The 18,562-nt window shown below is 39.0% G+C and overlaps 1 protein-coding gene and 1 long non-coding RNA gene across 3 annotated transcripts in view; one reads left to right on the top strand and one right to left on the bottom strand.

The window, feature by feature from the left end:
• LOC138366602 (uncharacterized) overlaps window positions 1–18,562 on the bottom strand; it is a 34,851-nt gene that overhangs the window by 3,642 nt on the left and 12,647 nt on the right. Inside the window, exon 2 of the long non-coding RNA XR_011229175.1 lies at window positions 10,287–10,410. This is a non-coding gene — a long non-coding RNA (uncharacterized lncRNA). The remainder of the gene's footprint in view (window positions 1–10,286; window positions 10,411–18,562) is intronic.
• LOC123755371 (uncharacterized) lies at window positions 6,342–15,373 on the top strand. Of its 2 annotated transcripts, none has more exons than XM_045737933.2 (2): window positions 6,342–7,616; window positions 11,868–15,373. In XM_045737933.2, the coding sequence occupies exon 1, from the start codon at window positions 6,587–6,589 to the stop codon at window positions 7,598–7,600; it is 1,014 nt and encodes a 337-aa protein (XP_045593889.1). In that variant the 5' UTR covers window positions 6,342–6,586; the 3' UTR covers window positions 7,601–7,616; window positions 11,868–15,373. The 2 variants fall into 2 exon arrangements, with proteins under 2 accessions (XP_045593889.1, XP_045593888.1); XM_045737932.2 differs by having other exon boundaries at window positions 6,356–7,640.

Here is an 18,562-nt window from a genome sequence, read left to right as displayed (position 1 = left end):
TAACCAACCTATGCTGATTACGAGATCACACCCTACCTCACCCTGTCATGTGCACCAGGAGAGCAATCAATCCCTTGGATTTCTGGAGCATGAGAACATCTAGCACAGTTAACCAGGGCTCCTAACAATGCATCTTCAGCATCAGTGGAGAGAGCTTTCAGCACTGGGGTGAGGACAAGGGTCCCACTATGCCCGGGTCCCCAGTTCCCAGAATACAGGACAATTTAACATTCATCTGAAGGTTCGGTATCTCTGGCGAGTCCCTGCTGAGCATAATCATGACGACGAATGATGGATGCCACGTGTCGAAGAGCTCTGCCAGACAAAAACACTCATAGTTTTGACCAGGGGCCAGATTCATGAAAGCACTTACGCAAGCACTTACGAACTGTACATCTTTCCTCAATCTTTGGCGGCTTTGTTTACAATTATTAAACAGTTAATGAGCTCGGAAGCACCAGGAGGCTGTTTATAACAATAACAACAGTTGATTGGCAAGTTTTCATGCTTGTAAACTGTTTAATAAATGTAACCAAAGCCGTCAAAGATTGAGGAAAGATGTACACGTTCGTAAGTGCTTGCGTAAGTGCTTTCATGAATCCGGCCCCAGAACATTATTTACAGAACCTTAATAGAAGATATAAGCTTCGTCCGAAAATTTTGAATAAATACATTTCCACGCGTATTGGGTCTGTCCTTTACCTTCATTTATGTTCTAATCACTGTGGTTTGTAGTCAAGTGTGCTTATTCACAGTCAATAGAGGTTTATCAGGAATGCTGTTGCTTGTTAAGCATCTCCCAAACATTTAACTACAGTATAGTTAAATAATTAACAAAATAATTACAAAAGCGTAGCCTACTACGCTTTGGTCATTATTTTCTTTGAATTTAAAAAATGTGAACCATGGCAATGTCGCACAAATAGTCTCAGAACACCTCTCCACCACCTTGACTTGACAGTTCAATTGATCTGAAGCCGTGAACACCGCTACTTGGATTGTTCAGCCATTTCTCTGACTGGGAAAAATAATCAGATGGGGTGCATGATAAATGAGCTAAACTAACTGCTATTGGAGATAAAAAAAAAAATGACGACACTACGAGACCGATCCATGGGGCTGGCCCACTCCCCCCCCCTTTAGTTGTTGCCAAATGTAGCAAATTAGCTACAATGGCTCTGCAAGCGTCATTGCCCTTCCCAAAGATTATGGGAAGGGCTAAAGGCGCGCTTTCCATATCCGCCCTTCCTTACTAAAAATGAAGTAAATAAATTTAATTTAAGTAGTAAAAAAGTAAAATATTTAATAAAAAGCGAGGAGTGTTAGAAGGAAAAAGTTATTAGCCTATTTTTCTTTGGACAACAAAGCACTTTCAGCCTTCCCAACAATATTTTGAATATTACATCAAATGACAGTTTAATGAGCCATTGAAATAAGGATATATTTTCATTTAATGACTATAAAGTAATCTAGTTTCATAAATGGTTTTCAATAACTACTACAGTAAAAGTGACAATATTACTAGATAATTCAAATAGGAGAGGAATTTAGGAAACCAGGGATGGCAGAGTAATGTGACCTGGGACTGAGTGCCTGAACTCTATCTACACTTCACCGTAAAGAACAAATCCACAAGGGCCGTGACGAGGATTCGAACTTGCGTCCAAGAGCATCCCAGACGCTGCCTTAATCAACTGAACGTCTTATCCTTTCCGTAAGTTTCTGTACCAATATACAACATACGCTACCGTATGCCAAATACTCCTATACCTTGCTTTATTTCTTCAACACGTCACTAGTACGATATGATTCATTTTCATAATACATTACTAAAATGAATAATTTTTGAATTACATGTAATTACAATTAAGTGAAGTCCGCATCAGTAGCTGTACGAATTTGAATGTCTGTATTTATGCTGGCATTAAAGGTTATTTCACTTATATAACTATGTCAATACGAGTTGCTATGTTGCTTGAAGATTGAATTTTTGGCGAAAGTTTATATAGCTCTCCAAGCCTACTTTACCTAAACTGCTCTAGAGAGTTTTCGGGATCCCCATCCCACTCAAATGGCTGGGATGGGGTGAGGTGGGGTGGGGGGAGGTTGGAGGAAGACGGTGATATCGATTATATAATTATGAACCATTCCCATTATATATCAATTATACCAAAGACACTTTAATTGGGTTAAATTGCTATCATGTAAGCAATTTAACTCGCGTGGGGTAGCAACCCACGTGAATTTTGTTTTTAAATTCTACATTCTAAATGTCCATTACATCAATATGGACGATCGTCCACATAGTCACAAAGCATACTAACTAACCAGGAGGATTTATTGTATAACAAGAGCAGTATTGCGTATCACAACAACCACCATTACTTCAGGCGGCGCCAGCATTTGTTGTTCAAGATTTGCTACTTGGAACAAAAAAGTTCCAAATAGCACGGGCTATGGTGAGCCCATCAGTGGGGGGGGGGGGGTGGTAGGGAACCATCACTGCACATTGGGTAAGGGAGCGTGGCTTAAGGCACTGTACTCAGCTCAAGTCAGAGTATTGGGCGATTTTTATTCCTGGTTAGGGGGAGGGATAATACAGAAAGATGTAATGGCCCACGGCGCAGGGCTGTGCCTTGTATACGAGGCAAGAACGAAAGGACCACCGGCTTTTATTTCCGTAATATGTAAATTGGGTTTAAAGTGGCGAGTGTGGGTGGATGAGAGGGGGGGGAGGGTAAGGGAGTGGAGGTGTAGTAGGTGGATGAGAGGAGGGGGGATGGGGAGAGGAGCTGTACTGGGTGGATGAGAGGGGGAAGGGGTGGAGAGGTGGGTGGCTGGGGAGAATGTGGGTATATGTTTGGTCAGGGTGGAGGTGTGTTTATCCACCTTGGTTGGAGGGGGAAGGGGGGATTGAAAGTTGGTGGGGGGTGGGTTGGGATTGGTTGACGGATGGAATTATTTTCTTTATTCAATATTATACAATAAATATATTTACATCAATTTACAAGGGAAAATACTATTAATATATATATTTTATATAATACTCAGTAAACCAATTTTCCAAATCACCGAGGATGAGCCGTAAACCCCAAATGTTATACTTGATCCTACTTCGCAAGATCTTCAATAGTCTGTCGCAAATGGATGGTTTGGGGTTAGATTGTAGTGGGCCGTTTGTTGCTGGCGAGAGTGGGAATTAAATGAGGGGAAGGGGTTGAGATGGATGGATTAGGCGAGGGACGGATTAGGTTTGGGGCTAGAAATAGCCTAAGCTACTCTGTCCCTAAGATGTGTTTCTTTCTTGTCTCAATAAACATACTTGAACTTGAACGGATTAGGTGGAGTACAAATATACTATAAAATTTATGTTTTTTAAGTGTTATGGTTTGGCAGTAGGTGGAATGTTGGGAGTGAAACAGTTTGTTGTAGTCATGTTGGGTAATTTGCGTTTGAACCTAGATGGTTGGACATTAGATATCATGGAAAGGTTTACTACAAGGGGGAAAAAAAAGTTATGTTATCTTACGTAACTCCTACAATACCACCGTCAATAAGATAATTCATTGGTCTGACTTACCGTTGAAACATTATCTAACTCTCTTTATTTACAACTTGAATAAAACAAGTTGGAAAGATGAATAAATAGCAAACATACAACGTCTATAAAAAAAAGCCGATTATTAACATCAACTTCAGATTATAGTGTTAAGAATAAAAGGTAGCCGCTACCTCGTCAATAAGCATGCTGGAATATATTATCACACTCGCCTTAATTCTAGGCCAGGGAGGGTCTTGCACGGCACGTTGTACACAGCAGCAGTTGACAATTCTCTCTTAATAACAACTGCACACAGCGAGCTCTCGCGCGCAAATGTTCGTTCAGTCTACCAACCCGTTCTTCGGCTGGCTGGTTCAATTTGAAGCCGAACCCAAAGCCACAGTCCAAAATTTCAGCCCGTCCTCCAAACAAAGACCCAAAAGTGATTCTATGCACCCGCCAAACCCCCTGTTGAATGAAAAAATGAATGAAAAAACAGTTTACACACGACTCGACTGATTTCGTTCGAACACTTCCGGAATAAGTGCTTCACTGACGACTTTTGTTCGAACCACAATGCTGTAAATGCTTCACCCACGTACTACAAATACAAATAATCGCCAACAGAACCTAAACACCTAACCTAATCTATGCCTATATATGCACACTAGGCTAATATACTATAATATTAATTTATATATGAGAAAATTCCTGTTTTGAATGAACAGCATTGTTAAAATTTATGAATGCATCTGAGGGGTCGACCGCTGGATGTAATGGACTTCAGCCGAGGACGGGTTGCCAAAATTTTGTTCGTTATTGTGTAATAAAAAAAAATTATTTTTACACTATATATTTGTTTATTATTATATATTATACTTTTGAGAATAGTTATGGTGCTAAATAGTCTCCCCGGCTTGTTGCCTTCTTTTGTTAATTACTTATTTTGAGAATAGTTAGGCCTAGGGAATCTTAAATTGTACCTGGGGTACAAGCCTAACATGTACTGTATATATAACCTGACTTCCTGTCCCCCCGATACAATGAATTATTAATTATTATAACAAACATTCGGGTCACTTCGCTCAAATGGAATTTCCAAATAATCTAGGGGAAAAAGGTTTTCGATTTTAAGGTTGACTATTATAGAACATTGCAAGTTTTCAACTGAGCTGTATCTTTCTATACAGCCATGTATAGCTGTACAGAATGTATTCATTCTGAGCTATGAATGAGCATCATTCTATTACTCATTATACAAGGTGTTACTGCTAATTCAAATGAATTTTAAATTGCTTTCGACAACTTACCACCACTGGGTTAGGGGGAATTTTTGTTCTGATGGTAATTATTTGTATTTGAATATAATTTGATAAGATAATTATTCGGTATAAATTCTAGGCTTGTTAATTTTTCATTGAGTTATCTTGCTCATTATTATAATATACACTAAATATATTCGATTTTTTGTCAAACACTAAGACCAACAATATTAAATATGCAAATCCCCTTTCAGTTAGTATAATTTTTAAGTGATTTGATTTATATTTAACACTTGACTAGATATGTACAGAGCTATGCAACACATTAATAAAGACGAAGTTATATGAAAGTAATTATCAGAATAAAGAGTGAAAAAATATGTTTATTTAGTGCTTGGAAGGAATATGAGGACGGAGTGAAGTTGTGGTGACCAACCCCTTGGACCATTGGGGATCGAGCACCGACCCTGCAAGAAGTAAAGCCTTCGAGGTATCGACCAGTCTGAAAAAAAACGCAATTATAATTTACTGTCAGGGGACAGGAAGCCAGAGTGTATTCATACACGTTAGGCATTATTCTTGGTCCCTCTCCACCCCAGGGTCGAATTATTGACCCCGTCCAGAATGCAACCCCACAACAAGCTGACTAACTCCTTAGTACCTACTCCCTGCTAGGTGAACAGAGGCATTAGGTGAAAGGAGTAAACTTGCTAAACTCCAGGGAACTGAGGTAAAAACTGTGAATTTGGCTAAGAACATTGGAAAAGTGTTATAAAAACTAAGAACATTGGCAATGTTGAATAGAACTCAGGCAAAGTTGCACTTTTTCGTATTAAATTTGCATATTTATATTTTTTTAAGCGTATAAGGGCTATCAACAAGCTGAGTTATGATGAAATGTTATCCATTATTCTTTTTTTTATCAAGATAGTTATCTCGGGAGAAAGCTAAGACCATTAATATGTATAAGACTTTCTCTTAACTATTTGCTTGGCGACGTAGCCTAGTCTAATATTTAACTAACGGTCCGTCACATTATTTACGAAAATTAAAGCTAACAAATTTATTTACTTGTGCTTTCTTGCTATCCAAGAATTATGTAAAAAAAAAAAAACGAGGAGGTTTTTAAACATATAAGGGTGATACTTGATTTCGTTAATCTTTGTTAAATATAAGTTCTGTTAATAAATGTTTATGCTATGCAAGGAAGAGTAGTCATGAAACATCGATGGTGGTATTTAAGCTGTAAATAACACGGTATGGCCAATATGTTAACAAAATGGTACGTGCATGAATATATTGTTGATAAGGCACGTATGTCAGCCTCTGACATCCTTCCACTGAACCTGACGTCATGGGAATATCCCAAAAAATATTGCCTATGTTACGTTACTTTTAACTATACGAACCTCAAAGTTAAATATCTTTAACACAAGTTGAATACACATTCCAGAATATGTTAATCAACTTGTTTGAGGTTTGAATTTAGCAATTCATGACAGTAAACCAGTGGTGATACAAGGCAAAAATATCACCCGCCTAGTGTGGAGGAGCGAGAGTAGCCGCAAGCAACAGCCTGGGCAGTGTAGCCTGGCTGGTCGCGTGGGGTGGTGCTGATGCTCCGGCACCTGTGAGCTTTAAACCAGCACCTGTAAGCTGCGACGACATCTTCCATCGCTCAGTCTTGAAAGCAGTGTTCGATCAGGAAGTCCGTAATAAACGTTGTTAGGAGTGGAAGCTTCAGAAGCAGATAAATACACACACTCACACAAAAAAGGGGGGAATGTCGAGGTGTAGGGTTGAGATACTCTGCTTGTTGCTGGTGTTATGGCCTCGTTTCGCCACCATGATACTGGTCTGTCCGGTGGGGAGCCAAGATATTACTCTCACCGAGGGCGAAAAGGCCTTCTTTCGTTCAGATATATCAGACTCCACGCTTGTACTAAGTTCCGACTCGTGTGATTTATATAAGACTTACTTTGTGAACTTTACGGTGTATGAACAACTAGGAAAGAACGCGACGATGCAAGATTTAAGAGGTTGGCAATGGTACGAGGTTAGCTTTGACACTGAAGGTTTTACGTTTCACTTGACTTTAATGGGCACGAACACTATCAAATTTACATATTTATGGGACCCATTTGGTTGTAACTTAACAAGTGGAGTTCAAATTAGTGCTGATATTTTAACTGTCCTTGGAAAACCTGGCATAGAGTGCTTACTTGAGCCATTATCTTTTCCCGAAAGCGACAGTCCTTTTGGAGACGACAGGGTAATGAAGAATCTGAGTGAAATATATACCAAGACTTTCGGCTCCGAAACTCGGTATGCAAGTACTTACAGTTCCAGTACAAGCCATGTTATCTTCATCCCAGTGGGTGCCATACTTTTTTGCGTTAGTTTTTGCAGCTTTTACTGCCGTAGAAAGAATCGTAGAAGGAATGTCCAGGTAGTGAGGAATTCTACCTTCGTGAGAAGCGTGGTAGTGCCAATCCCTGCAGGCCCAACACCATCTAATAGAGACCTTCCTCCTGCCTATAGTGACCTCCAGAACGAAGCTCCTCCGCCATACTCGGAAATCGACAAGCAGGTCTCGAGCCCAGCTCCAGCAGAAGGAATCCCAGCGGAGTCGACTACTAGCGATGAGGCAGCAGGAGAAGACAGGAACGCCATGAAAGCCACTAACAGCAGCTCATCTGAGACCTGTCATTCAGCAAGCAGCACTTTCCTGTCAAGAATGCTTGCCTCGCGACCCAAGAATCAGTTTGATTTCAAGCCCCTTAAGAACAATGAATAATGAGCATCATTCAAAGGTTGTTACATACTATTTGTTGAACGTAAGTAAGATAAAATGATGATTATGAGAAATTTACCCTAAATAAATTTCTTGATCAAAATATAGTACCAGTAGGCCTAAGTTTGTTTTAAATATATTACTGTAATCGCATTACTGTTGTGTAGGTGTCTGCACCCTTGGTTAGATTAGGCTGTTTTTGCTTTGGTGTAAATAGGTAAACAGCATCGCCACTTTCATAGTTTATTATGGTTCTCCATACCTCCCAAGGTCGAACAACTGACCCTCCCAAAGATGCAACCCCATGACAGTTGCCTAACTGTCGGATACCTAGTTACTGCTTGGTGAACGGAGGTATTAGCGTAGGTGAAAGCAAACGTGCCCAACTATTTCTGTCCCGCACGGAAATCGAACTAGGGGATCCCCGATTGCGAGTCGAAAATGAAGCCAACTGTACTACGAAACCCTGTCTCAAAATGCTTTTTCATTACACGATTTTTTTACATTTCAAAAGTTGAGGCTAGACTTTTAGACGCTACTTAGTCGCTATAATGATGTTAGGCTAAATGAGACATTGAAAACTACTTAGCTTAACATTTTAATAATAAGATTTAAATGGCTATATACGTATTTAATTAGATTTAGCCTAGAACGCAATGTTAACAAAAACTTTAGTTTTGCGCTAGTCCTAAATTAGTCAGATTTTATGCACTCTTTACGAACCTAACCAACCATCGGAAACATTACATAATCAACTATAAGCTGATGAACATTAGGCTTCATTACTGAAACTGTATGAGCATTGCGTCATCCACGACTCATTCCCGCGATGAAATTACATACTGCTTGATTAGCCCGTCCTCCTAAGGTTTCAAAACGTCAAGAAAACGGGTAATTTAACGTGTCCTCTCCTAACCTAACGGAATAAGCCAGAGGACCCAAAACAGAAAACGGTACAGTACGTCTCTTTCGCGAGCCGCTTCCATTTTCGAGTACGACAATTTTTGGCCTTAGTAACACATACGAGCGAAAAGCGACGTTCTTTGTAAGAGGACAAGGTTGGCTTGATGGCTCAGTCGTTGCCTTCCCTCTACATTAGTCTAGGCTTAATTCAAAAATGATAATTTCATAATTATATGAAAAAAATAGTTACAATCTGTCCTCTAGAACAGTACATCGCATTTTGACGTATAAATCATCAACGCCAAAATATGATGAACTATAAATCATAGCGGCTCGCAAAACTGACTGCTGTAAAATTGGCTGTACAGTATTTTATTCGTGGGTCCTCAGGTTAGGTTCTGGCAATTTAGGACATAATTTATGTGACGTGACAACTGTATTACGGGCTCACCATAGCCCGTGCTACATGGACACTTCGTTCCGAGTAGCTAAATCCGAAACAACAACAACAGACAACTGTAGAAAACAACTCACAGCACCGCTCCTGTGCCAGGTAAGTCCACTACGGGCTCACCATAGACCGTGATACTTACCCCGCTAATGTAATAACTAGAAAGAGTATCTGTATTTGTTCGTATGGCGAACGCTATATCTTCGCGACATGGCGAAGATATGACATTACTTTCATCACTGTAACCATCTTTACTACATACTATCTTGAGGTTATCTTGAGATGATTTCGGGGCTTAGCGTCCCCTCGGCCCGGTCCTCAACCAGGCCTTTTTTTTATTTTTGTTACACACCCTCAGGAAGCAGCCTGTAGCAGCTGTCTAACTCCCAGGTACCTATTTACTGGTAGGTAACAGGGGCATCAGGGTTAAAGAAACTGCCCAGAACCAGGAACGTCAGGACTATGAATCTGAAGTGCTGTCCACTCAGCTGCTAGGCCCTGGGGGGGGGGGTTACGCTTAATACGTTTTCTCTTAAAGGGTCCGAAGAATCTGTTTTCTGTAAGTTAAATTTTAGGGGATACTCAAATAGTTTTGAATATCATATATCACGTATTTGAGAATAATACACTATTAACGTAATGAAACCTAACTTAACCATAACCTAATGTAACCTTAACCAAACTTAATCATAGTTAGGGCGTAGGGAAGGGAACTATCAGGAGAAGCACCAAGCCATTACGACTGTATAGCATTGGAGGGGGTCATGATAAGGATTTGGGATGGGATGGGGGGGGGGAGGAATGGTGCCCAACCACTTGGACGGACGGGGATTGAACGCCGACCTGCATGAAGCGAGACCGTCGCTCTACTGTCCAGCCCAAGTTATTGGGCAGTGATAATGTTACTAATTAACCATCTTCACTACACACTATCTTTATCACTGTGACCAACTTTACTACACAATCATCATTACTGTATTAATTATCATTAAATGTGACCTTCAGCACTGTCTTTATTTCACACTCTTCCTCACTGTAACCATCTTAACTACTCACAACCATCAGCACTACACGCAACACTAATTATCTACACTACATACAACCATCCTCATCACTGTACACACACACTCTTGGGCTGGACGGTAGAGCGACGGTTTCGCTTCATGCAGGTCAGCGTTCGATCCCGGACCGTCAACAGGTGGTTGGACACCATTCCTTTCCCCCGTCCCATCCCAAATCCTTATCCTGACCCCTTAGAAGTGCTATATAACCGTAATGGCTTGACACTTTATTCCCTCCCTCCCTGTAACCATCTTCACTAAATATTGTCCTCACCTCTGTAGCCATAATCACTACCCGGGTACTGCGTTCCCCATCTGCAACCATCATCATCATCGTGTTACTTCCTTAATCTTCGTGACACTCTGGAATAAGCAAAACCGGCACGGAATCCATATACCTGAAAACAATGTCAAACAAGAAAATGTTCAAGTATATACAACAAGGCTCGTTCCTGAGCTGAGGAGCTGGATCATTATGCAACCCGTCCTCGACTCAAGTCCATTACATCCAGCGGTCGACCCCAAAGACGCATTCATAAATTTTAATCTGCTGTTCATTCAAAACGGGAATTTTCTCAAGTATAGATTAATATTATAATATATTAGCATATTGTGCATATATAGGCATAGGTTAGGTTAGGTTAGGTGTTTAGGTTCTGTTGGCGATTATTTGTATTTGTAGTACGTGGGTGAAGCATTTATAGCGTTGTGATTCGAACAAAATTCGTCAGTGAAACACTTGTTCCGGATATGTTCGAACGTCAGCAGTTGTGAGTCGTGTGTAAACCGTTTTTCATTCATAAACAGGGGTTTGGCGGGTGCATGGAATCACTTTTGGATCTTTGTTTGGAGGACGGGCTGCATTATGACACAGCCTGTCCTCCAAACAAAGACCCAAAAGTGATTCCATGCATCCGCCAAATCCCCTGTTTATGAATGAAAAACGGTTTATACACGACTCAACTGATTTCGTTCGAACACTTCCGGAACAAGTGCTTCACTGACGAATTTTCTTCGAACCACAACGCAGTAAATGCTTCACTCACGTACTACAAATACAAATAATCGCCAACAGAACTTAAACACCTAACCTAACCTATGACTATATATTCACAATATGCTAATATATTATAATATTAATTTATATTTGGGAAAATTCCCATTTTGAATGAACCGCGTGTTAAAATTTATGAATGCGTCTGTGGGGTCGACCGCTGGATGGAATGGACTTGGGTCGAGGACGGGTTGGTTGTATGACACTACTTGCAGCCTGTCCTCCAAACAAAGATCCAAAAGTGATGCCATGCAGCTGCCAAACCCCCTGTTTATGAATGAAAAGCGGTTTACACACGACTCACAACTGCTGACGTTCGAACATATCCGGAACAAGTGCTTCATTGACGAATTTTGTTCGAATCACAACGCAATAAATGCTTCACCTACGTACTACAAATTTAAATAATCGCCAACAGAACCTAAACACCTGACCTAACCTATCCTATGCCTATATATACACAATATGCTATTATAATATTAATTTATACTTGAGAAAATTCCCGTTTTGCATGAACAGCATGTTAAAATTTATGAATTCGTCTGTGGGGTCGACCGCTGAATGTAATGGACTTGAGTCGAGGACGGGTTGCTACTTGATAATGGTCCAGGATGGACCGAAACGTCGTCGTTTCTTCATTTTCTGATGTGTGATTTGGTCATCAAACCCTCTAGCAGTTGCTAGGCCTCAAGCACAACAACAAACACTCAACATTTTGTATGTTTCAGGGGGGGAATACCCTATTAGGCTCAAAGTAAAAAAAAAAAAAGTTTGGCTAACTCGTCCTCCTTTATTTTCCAGAGATGCACTTGCGGAGAAGAAACGTCAGCATAGGGGCCGGCAGATTTTCAAGATGCATACATCATTAGTTTAAGAGATAGCGGAGCATTATAGTTTGGCTTCAGATGGCTTTACAAGTTACTGATTAGAACATCAGGAGGTTGACTACTCTACTTCCGCAAAGTCTTGGTTCGACACAGCTTTAAAAATGTCCTGACCGCAATACAAGATTATCAATTATTCTGACTCATAATCAAATCAAAGGACCAACGAATTCACGATGTGCATGCAAAAAAAAATTATTTCAGTCGGTGTCATTCCGTGTTCATTTAATATGATTGTTCGTAGCTATGACCCAAGACGTACTTCGTTCACTTACTGTTCGAGGCTATGACCCAAGACGTGCTTCGTTCACTTGCTGTTCGAGGCTATGACCCAAGACGTGCTTCGTTCACTTGCTGTTCGAAGCTATGACCCACAGCCCGTCCTCCATAGATCCAAAAGTGATTCCATGCACCCGCCAAACCCCCTGTTTATTAATGAAAAACGGTTTACACACGACCCACAACTGATTTCGTTCCAACACTTCCGGAACAAGTGCTTCACTGACGAATTTTGTTCGAACCACAAAGCTGTAAATGATCAGCCCGTCCTCCAAACAAAGATCCAAAAGTAATTCCATGCACCCGCCAAACCCCCTGTTTATGAATGAAAAGCGGTTTACACACGACTCACAACTGCTAACGTTCGAACATATCAGGAACAAGTGCTTCACTGACGAATTTTGTTCGAATCACAACGGTATAAATGCTTCACCCACGTACTACAAATACAAATAATCGCCAACAGAACCTACACACCTAACCTAACCTAACCTATGCCTATATATGCACAATATGCTAATATATTATAATATTAATTTATACTTGAGAAAATTCCCGTTTTGATTGAACAGCAGATTAAAATTTATGAATGCGTCTGTGGGGTCGACCGCTGGATGTAATGGACTTGAGTCGAGGACGGGTTGAAATGATTCACCCACGAACTACAAATATAAATAATCGCCAACAGAACTTAAACACCTAACCTAACCAATGCTTAAATGTGCACATTATGCTAATTTATAATAATATTCATTTATATTTGAGAAAATTGTTGTTGATGAACAGCATTTTAAAATTGACGAATGAGTCTTTGGGGTTGACCGCTGGATGGAATAGACTTGATCTGAGGACGGGTTGCAGCACACACTCCAAATTTTGAAAATGAAACCACCTTACCTAACCTATCCTTTCGAGGCCTAATTATGCATAAACTCTCAATATATAATGAAGTTAATTTATATTTAATAGAAGAAACTATTAAGCTGTATATAAGATTTATCTTACATTCAAGATGTATGTGAAATATTGACTGAATATTGTGTGACAGTATCTGTTCTATTGTCTGAGAGGTGGAGGAAGATTTGGAATATCCCTATTTATATTCAAAATTTCTTTACAAATTAGATGCCATTAAACCTAGGCAAGGGGGGCTCAAAGTTGAATTACGAATATATCAATATAGTAATAGTTTTATTTATAACTAATTTATTTCAAACAAATGAGTCGTGTAAAATATTAGAAAGATTAAGTTCAATGAAAGATAATAATCTAAGTTTGACTAAATGTTTCATCTGTCTATACTGATGCAGTACAAGGCATGTATGATGTATTGAAGTTTATCCTTGATGCAGTATGAGGCATGTATGATGTATTGAAGTTTATCCTTGATGCAGTATGAGGCATGTATGATGTATTGAAGTTTATCCTTGATGCAGTATGAGGCATGTATGGTATATTGAAGTTTATCCTTGATGCAGTATGAGGCATGTATGGTATATTGAAGTTTATCCTTGATGCAGTATGAGGCATGTATGGTATATTGAAGTTTATCCTTGATGCAGTATAAGGCATGTATGGTATATTGAAGTTTATCCTTGATGCAGTATAAGGCATGTATGGTATATTGAAGTTTATCCTTGATGCAGTATGAGGCATGTATGATGTATTGAAGTTTATCCTTGATGCAGTATAAGGCATGTATGGTATATTGAAGTTTATCCTTGATGCAGTATGAGGCATGTATGATGTATTGAAGTTTATCCTTGATGCAGTATGAGGCATGTATGGTATATTGAAGTTTATTCTTGATGCAGTATAAGGCATGTATCAAATTATAGTTTATCATAATGCTCAGAATTCGCAAATTTTGATATAGCCATTAATAAATCTTATTCAAATAATTTCTGAATAGTTAATGCATTAAATGATAACATCAGATGGTATAAAAGACATTTGTAAATCGTTAATTAATTTCTGTTCAAGCCTAGCTTTAAAAAAATGATGATATTTTTGTGATTATATATTTGATGTGAACTGCAGTACTTAATACGCTTAGTCTTGCGTAAACATTATAATTATAGTTTTTTTAAGGATTGCACTTGATATATAATGATTTTGTTGAAGGTTTGAATAATTATTATTTTATTATTATTTTGATTTTGTTATTATTTTGAATAATAAACATATATGAATATGGCGGAGAAGTGTAAATGTTTTGAATGGTGTATGGAGATCATTTTTCAGACATGTTTTGAATATGACATTGTTAATTTCATCGTGAAACTATTTTCTGTCCTGCTTTGCGTTATGTGTGCATTCGCCTAATTGTGCTTGCGGAGGTTTAGCTTCAGCTCTTTGCATCTGAAGATGAAGAATATTTGTATCCTTTCAATAGATTGATGTACATGTTCGTTGTGTCTTTGAGGCACTGTCATATCTATTTTTGTACCTGTGAGAAATGACTTCATCCATCATTTCTCTTTTTAGTGCTTTCCATACACTCAGTAGCCTATTTTGACTTTCAAATTTTCTAAGGGCATGTCTCGAGCCCATTGTTGATATGATGTGCATTAAATTTTGTAACTAGCTCATCAAGACTGTAACTTGCTTAGCTATATGAATTTTAGGGTTCAGTCCCTGACCGCCATTATGTGCCTCTGTAACCCTTTCCACTATCGCCCACAGGAAAGGTATGGGGTGCATAATAAATGAACTAAACCTTAAAAAATTTGACTCATTTGGACACTTAGTTTTAACCACTGTCCCCTTGCTCGTGTACCGGCAAGTAAATAATACGGTTCAGAACATAAACCAGCTTCGTTAAATTACTTTTAAGGAGAGTAGAGCAGAGCCCCAAGCTGGTACAGCATATTCCGGATAGATTCTGACTGGTATGATATATGTGGTACACAAGGTCATGAATGACTTCCTATTCAGATTTCTAAATGTAGTTTTTATGTTGATCAGTCTTGCAAATATAATGTAGTCTAATGGTAAAGTACACTTTTTTTTCAAACTGTAAGCTAAATACTACTCTCTTTATGCCAAAAATGTAAGTTTGATTTAACTTGCTGTACACCAGTTTAGTTCAGCAATTACTGCAGTGATTTGTATAAGTTGTTACGAATAAAGTTTCTGTTATTCTGTGTCTGTTTCTTTCAGTCTTACACTATATGTCTTCCTAACAATTTTTGCCTTCCGAAAATATTGCAAAGAAGTTTCATGTCTTGGAGACCACGTACAATCCAGTAGTCCCCCCAACCTTTTTAAACTCGCGGCTAATTATCTAATACTCAAAAAACCTGCGATCCCCCGCCTTACTTTTATAATTGAAAAAAATGCCCTAATCATGATACTCACCACTTGCTAATTCTTGATGATTCAGATGTACTAGTATTCAGCATTTAGGTTCCGCCATAAAACATTGTCATTCTCCTATTGGGCACCAATGATGTACATAGATTACGATCCTAGCTCTGATTTCAGTGGCACCCTACTGGTTATATCTGTGCGCGCCCATGTCACCGGACAACTTATCCTCCTTAAATTATAGTACTGCCCGAAATGCTATGCGTGCTAGTGGCTTTACAAGAATGTTAAAACATTAATACTATGTACTCTCTCATAAAACCCAATGTAATTTCTTGTATATAAATAAATAAATAAATGAAATTATGACAACTATTTGATCACACGTCTCAATGTGCTCTGTTGGACCCACAAAAGTTCATTTTTTGTATTACTGAATTTGGCCCAAATGACATTCTATAAAGTTAGAAATGCATCTAAAGAACCTAGCCTTATCTGTCGTAAGGAATACTAATCCTAAAATACGCTATCTTAGACCTAATATAGTACATGTATGTGCTATACTAGGCCTAGGAAAGTTAATATAGATTTTAGATTTTATCGGGTTTCTAAAAAAATTAACTTTTGCAAAAATTAATCCTTTTACAAAAAGTTCTATTTTGGGGGGTTCAACAGTATATAATGGTCGACCAAATAGTTGGTCTAAGTACTGGTACTAGCAATTTACAAGGATGGGTGCGACTCGAGCACGTTCCATGTATCTCATGCGCCTCTTTCTCCAACTTGTTCACTAATCTCATGTTGAGTACTGAATCGAAGGCTTTCTGCCAACTCAAAAGTATGTAGTCTGATCACCCTTCTTTGCCTTGTCTGATTTCTGTCGCCCGATCATGTAATTCTAATTAAGTTTGAAAGGCAAGATTTTCTGTTCCTGAATCCAAGTGTTGTGTTATAGATGATCTTGTTTCTAGGTGTTCTACTAGCCTCTTACGGATTTCGTCATGTTGCATGTTAAACATTCACGTGAAACTGGACTGAAGTTTTGTGCTTCATGTCTGCCTTCCACCTTGTGTATATAAATGGTGGTCTGAGAATGATCGCCCCCTGGTGAATAATCGTCCCTGGGATAAGATCGCCCATAGGGAATGATACCCACTGCGAATATCCACTGGACAAGTCGGGATTAAACGTAACCCTTCCAAGAAAATACGCATTTGGTCTGGATTTCGGAAGGTAAGAATGTCGGAGTTGCAGTAAGAAACTGCCTCTCGTAAGGTCAGCTTCAGCACGATAATAAATTATAAATAAATAAATAAATATATATATAAGCCTATACTTGCATAAACCACAAGTGAAGATTAACAATCTTTGGACAACACCCACCAGTGGGTCTCGAACCCAGAAAGCACAACTACCTTCCAGTAGCTGCCATAACTAGTACGCCTTAACATTTAACATTTAAGGCGTACTAGTTATGGCAGCTACTGGAAGGTAGTTGTGCTTTCTGGGTTCGAGGCCCACTGGTGGGTGTTGTCCAAAGATTATATATATATATATATATATATATATATATATATATATATATATATATATATATGTATATGTATATATATGTATATGTATATATATATTTCTTGTAAACCTATGTTGTTGAATATGACCGAAAGGGTAAGATTAATGATTCTAACACGAATGTTCTCAATATTTCTTATGTTTTTTTTTCCTTCTCGAGGCAAGTTGAAAAATTAACTTTCCAAAGTTCACGTTCGCACATTTATTATGGTCCGACGTCTAGGGATGCATTTCGCAAGGTACTCCTTACATTCTCAGTACTGGGCGGCCAGGACAACCCGTCCTCTTAAAAATAACGTCACTTTTGGCTCGTATGCGCACTATGGCCAAATTTGGACGTAATTTGAAATGAAATCGACTCACAAAAGTGACGTTCTGTTCCGTTTTCTATTTGAGTCGTCCGGCGTACGCGCAGAGGTTATAAGAAGACACTTTAAATTAAAGTTTTTCATAACGTTTTGAAACTTTATAAGAATGTCCTGCCCACCTAACCTACCAGAGGACCCTTAACTTACTGTTGTTGAAAAAAAAATCCCAAATTTATTTTCATTTTTTTTTTCATTTTCAAATTACGTCCAAATTCGGCCATAAGGGCAAACGGCCAAAAGCGACGTTCTTTTAAAGAGGACAGGTTGCAACAAAAACATTGTTTCAGGTTTGTGTCAATAGGCTCCGTTACCCTTCAAGAACTAAAGTGCACATTTATCCGGGTAAATGTGCATATTCGTTGTTTCTACGAGCGTTATTTTATCATCACTGGTGACTAGTTTTGTAACTAGCGTCAAAAGATTGTTATTTACTTAGCTAAACGATCTAGAGGGTTCAGTTCCTGAACCGATTATGTGCCTCTGTAAGGCTTTACACTACCGCCCATGGGATGGGTATGTGGTGCATAATAAAGAAATTGAATTGGTGACTAGTGCGACCGTCAGCATATATTAAGGGTCAGGTGATCATTAGTGGCCTACAGATTAAGGAAGTTGATGTTAAAGTTTAATATATTTATTAATGATATTCGCCTTCAATTCATATCACATTAAAGGTTAACTTTATGAATTGCAGATTGAGTACGTTCATTAGGATGGTAAACACGGGGATGTTGCATACTCACCAAGTTGTGCTTGCGGGGGTTGAGCTCTGGCTCTTTGGTCCCGCCTCTCAACTGTCAATAAACTGGTGTTCAGATTCCTGAGCCTACTGGGCTCTATCATATCTACATTTGCGACTGTGTATGGAGTCAGCCTCCACCACATCACTGCCTAATGCATTCCATCTATTAACTACTCTGACACTGAAAAAGTTCTTTCTAACGTCCCTGTGGCTCATTTGGGTACTCAGTTTTCACCTGTGTCCCCTTGTTCGCGTACCACCCATATGTGTGTGTTAACACCTATCTGTGCCTGCAGGATTGAGCTATTAGTCCTTGGATGCCGTCTTTCTATCAGTCAATCT

The sequence above is a fragment of the Procambarus clarkii genome, chromosome 20 (genome assembly GCF_040958095.1).
Source record: "Procambarus clarkii isolate CNS0578487 chromosome 20, FALCON_Pclarkii_2.0, whole genome shotgun sequence".
In the NCBI taxonomy this organism is placed as follows: Eukaryota; Metazoa; Arthropoda; class Malacostraca; order Decapoda; family Cambaridae; genus Procambarus; species Procambarus clarkii.
Note: the sequence above shows the minus strand (reverse complement) of the source record. Positions and strands in the feature narration are given on the sequence as shown.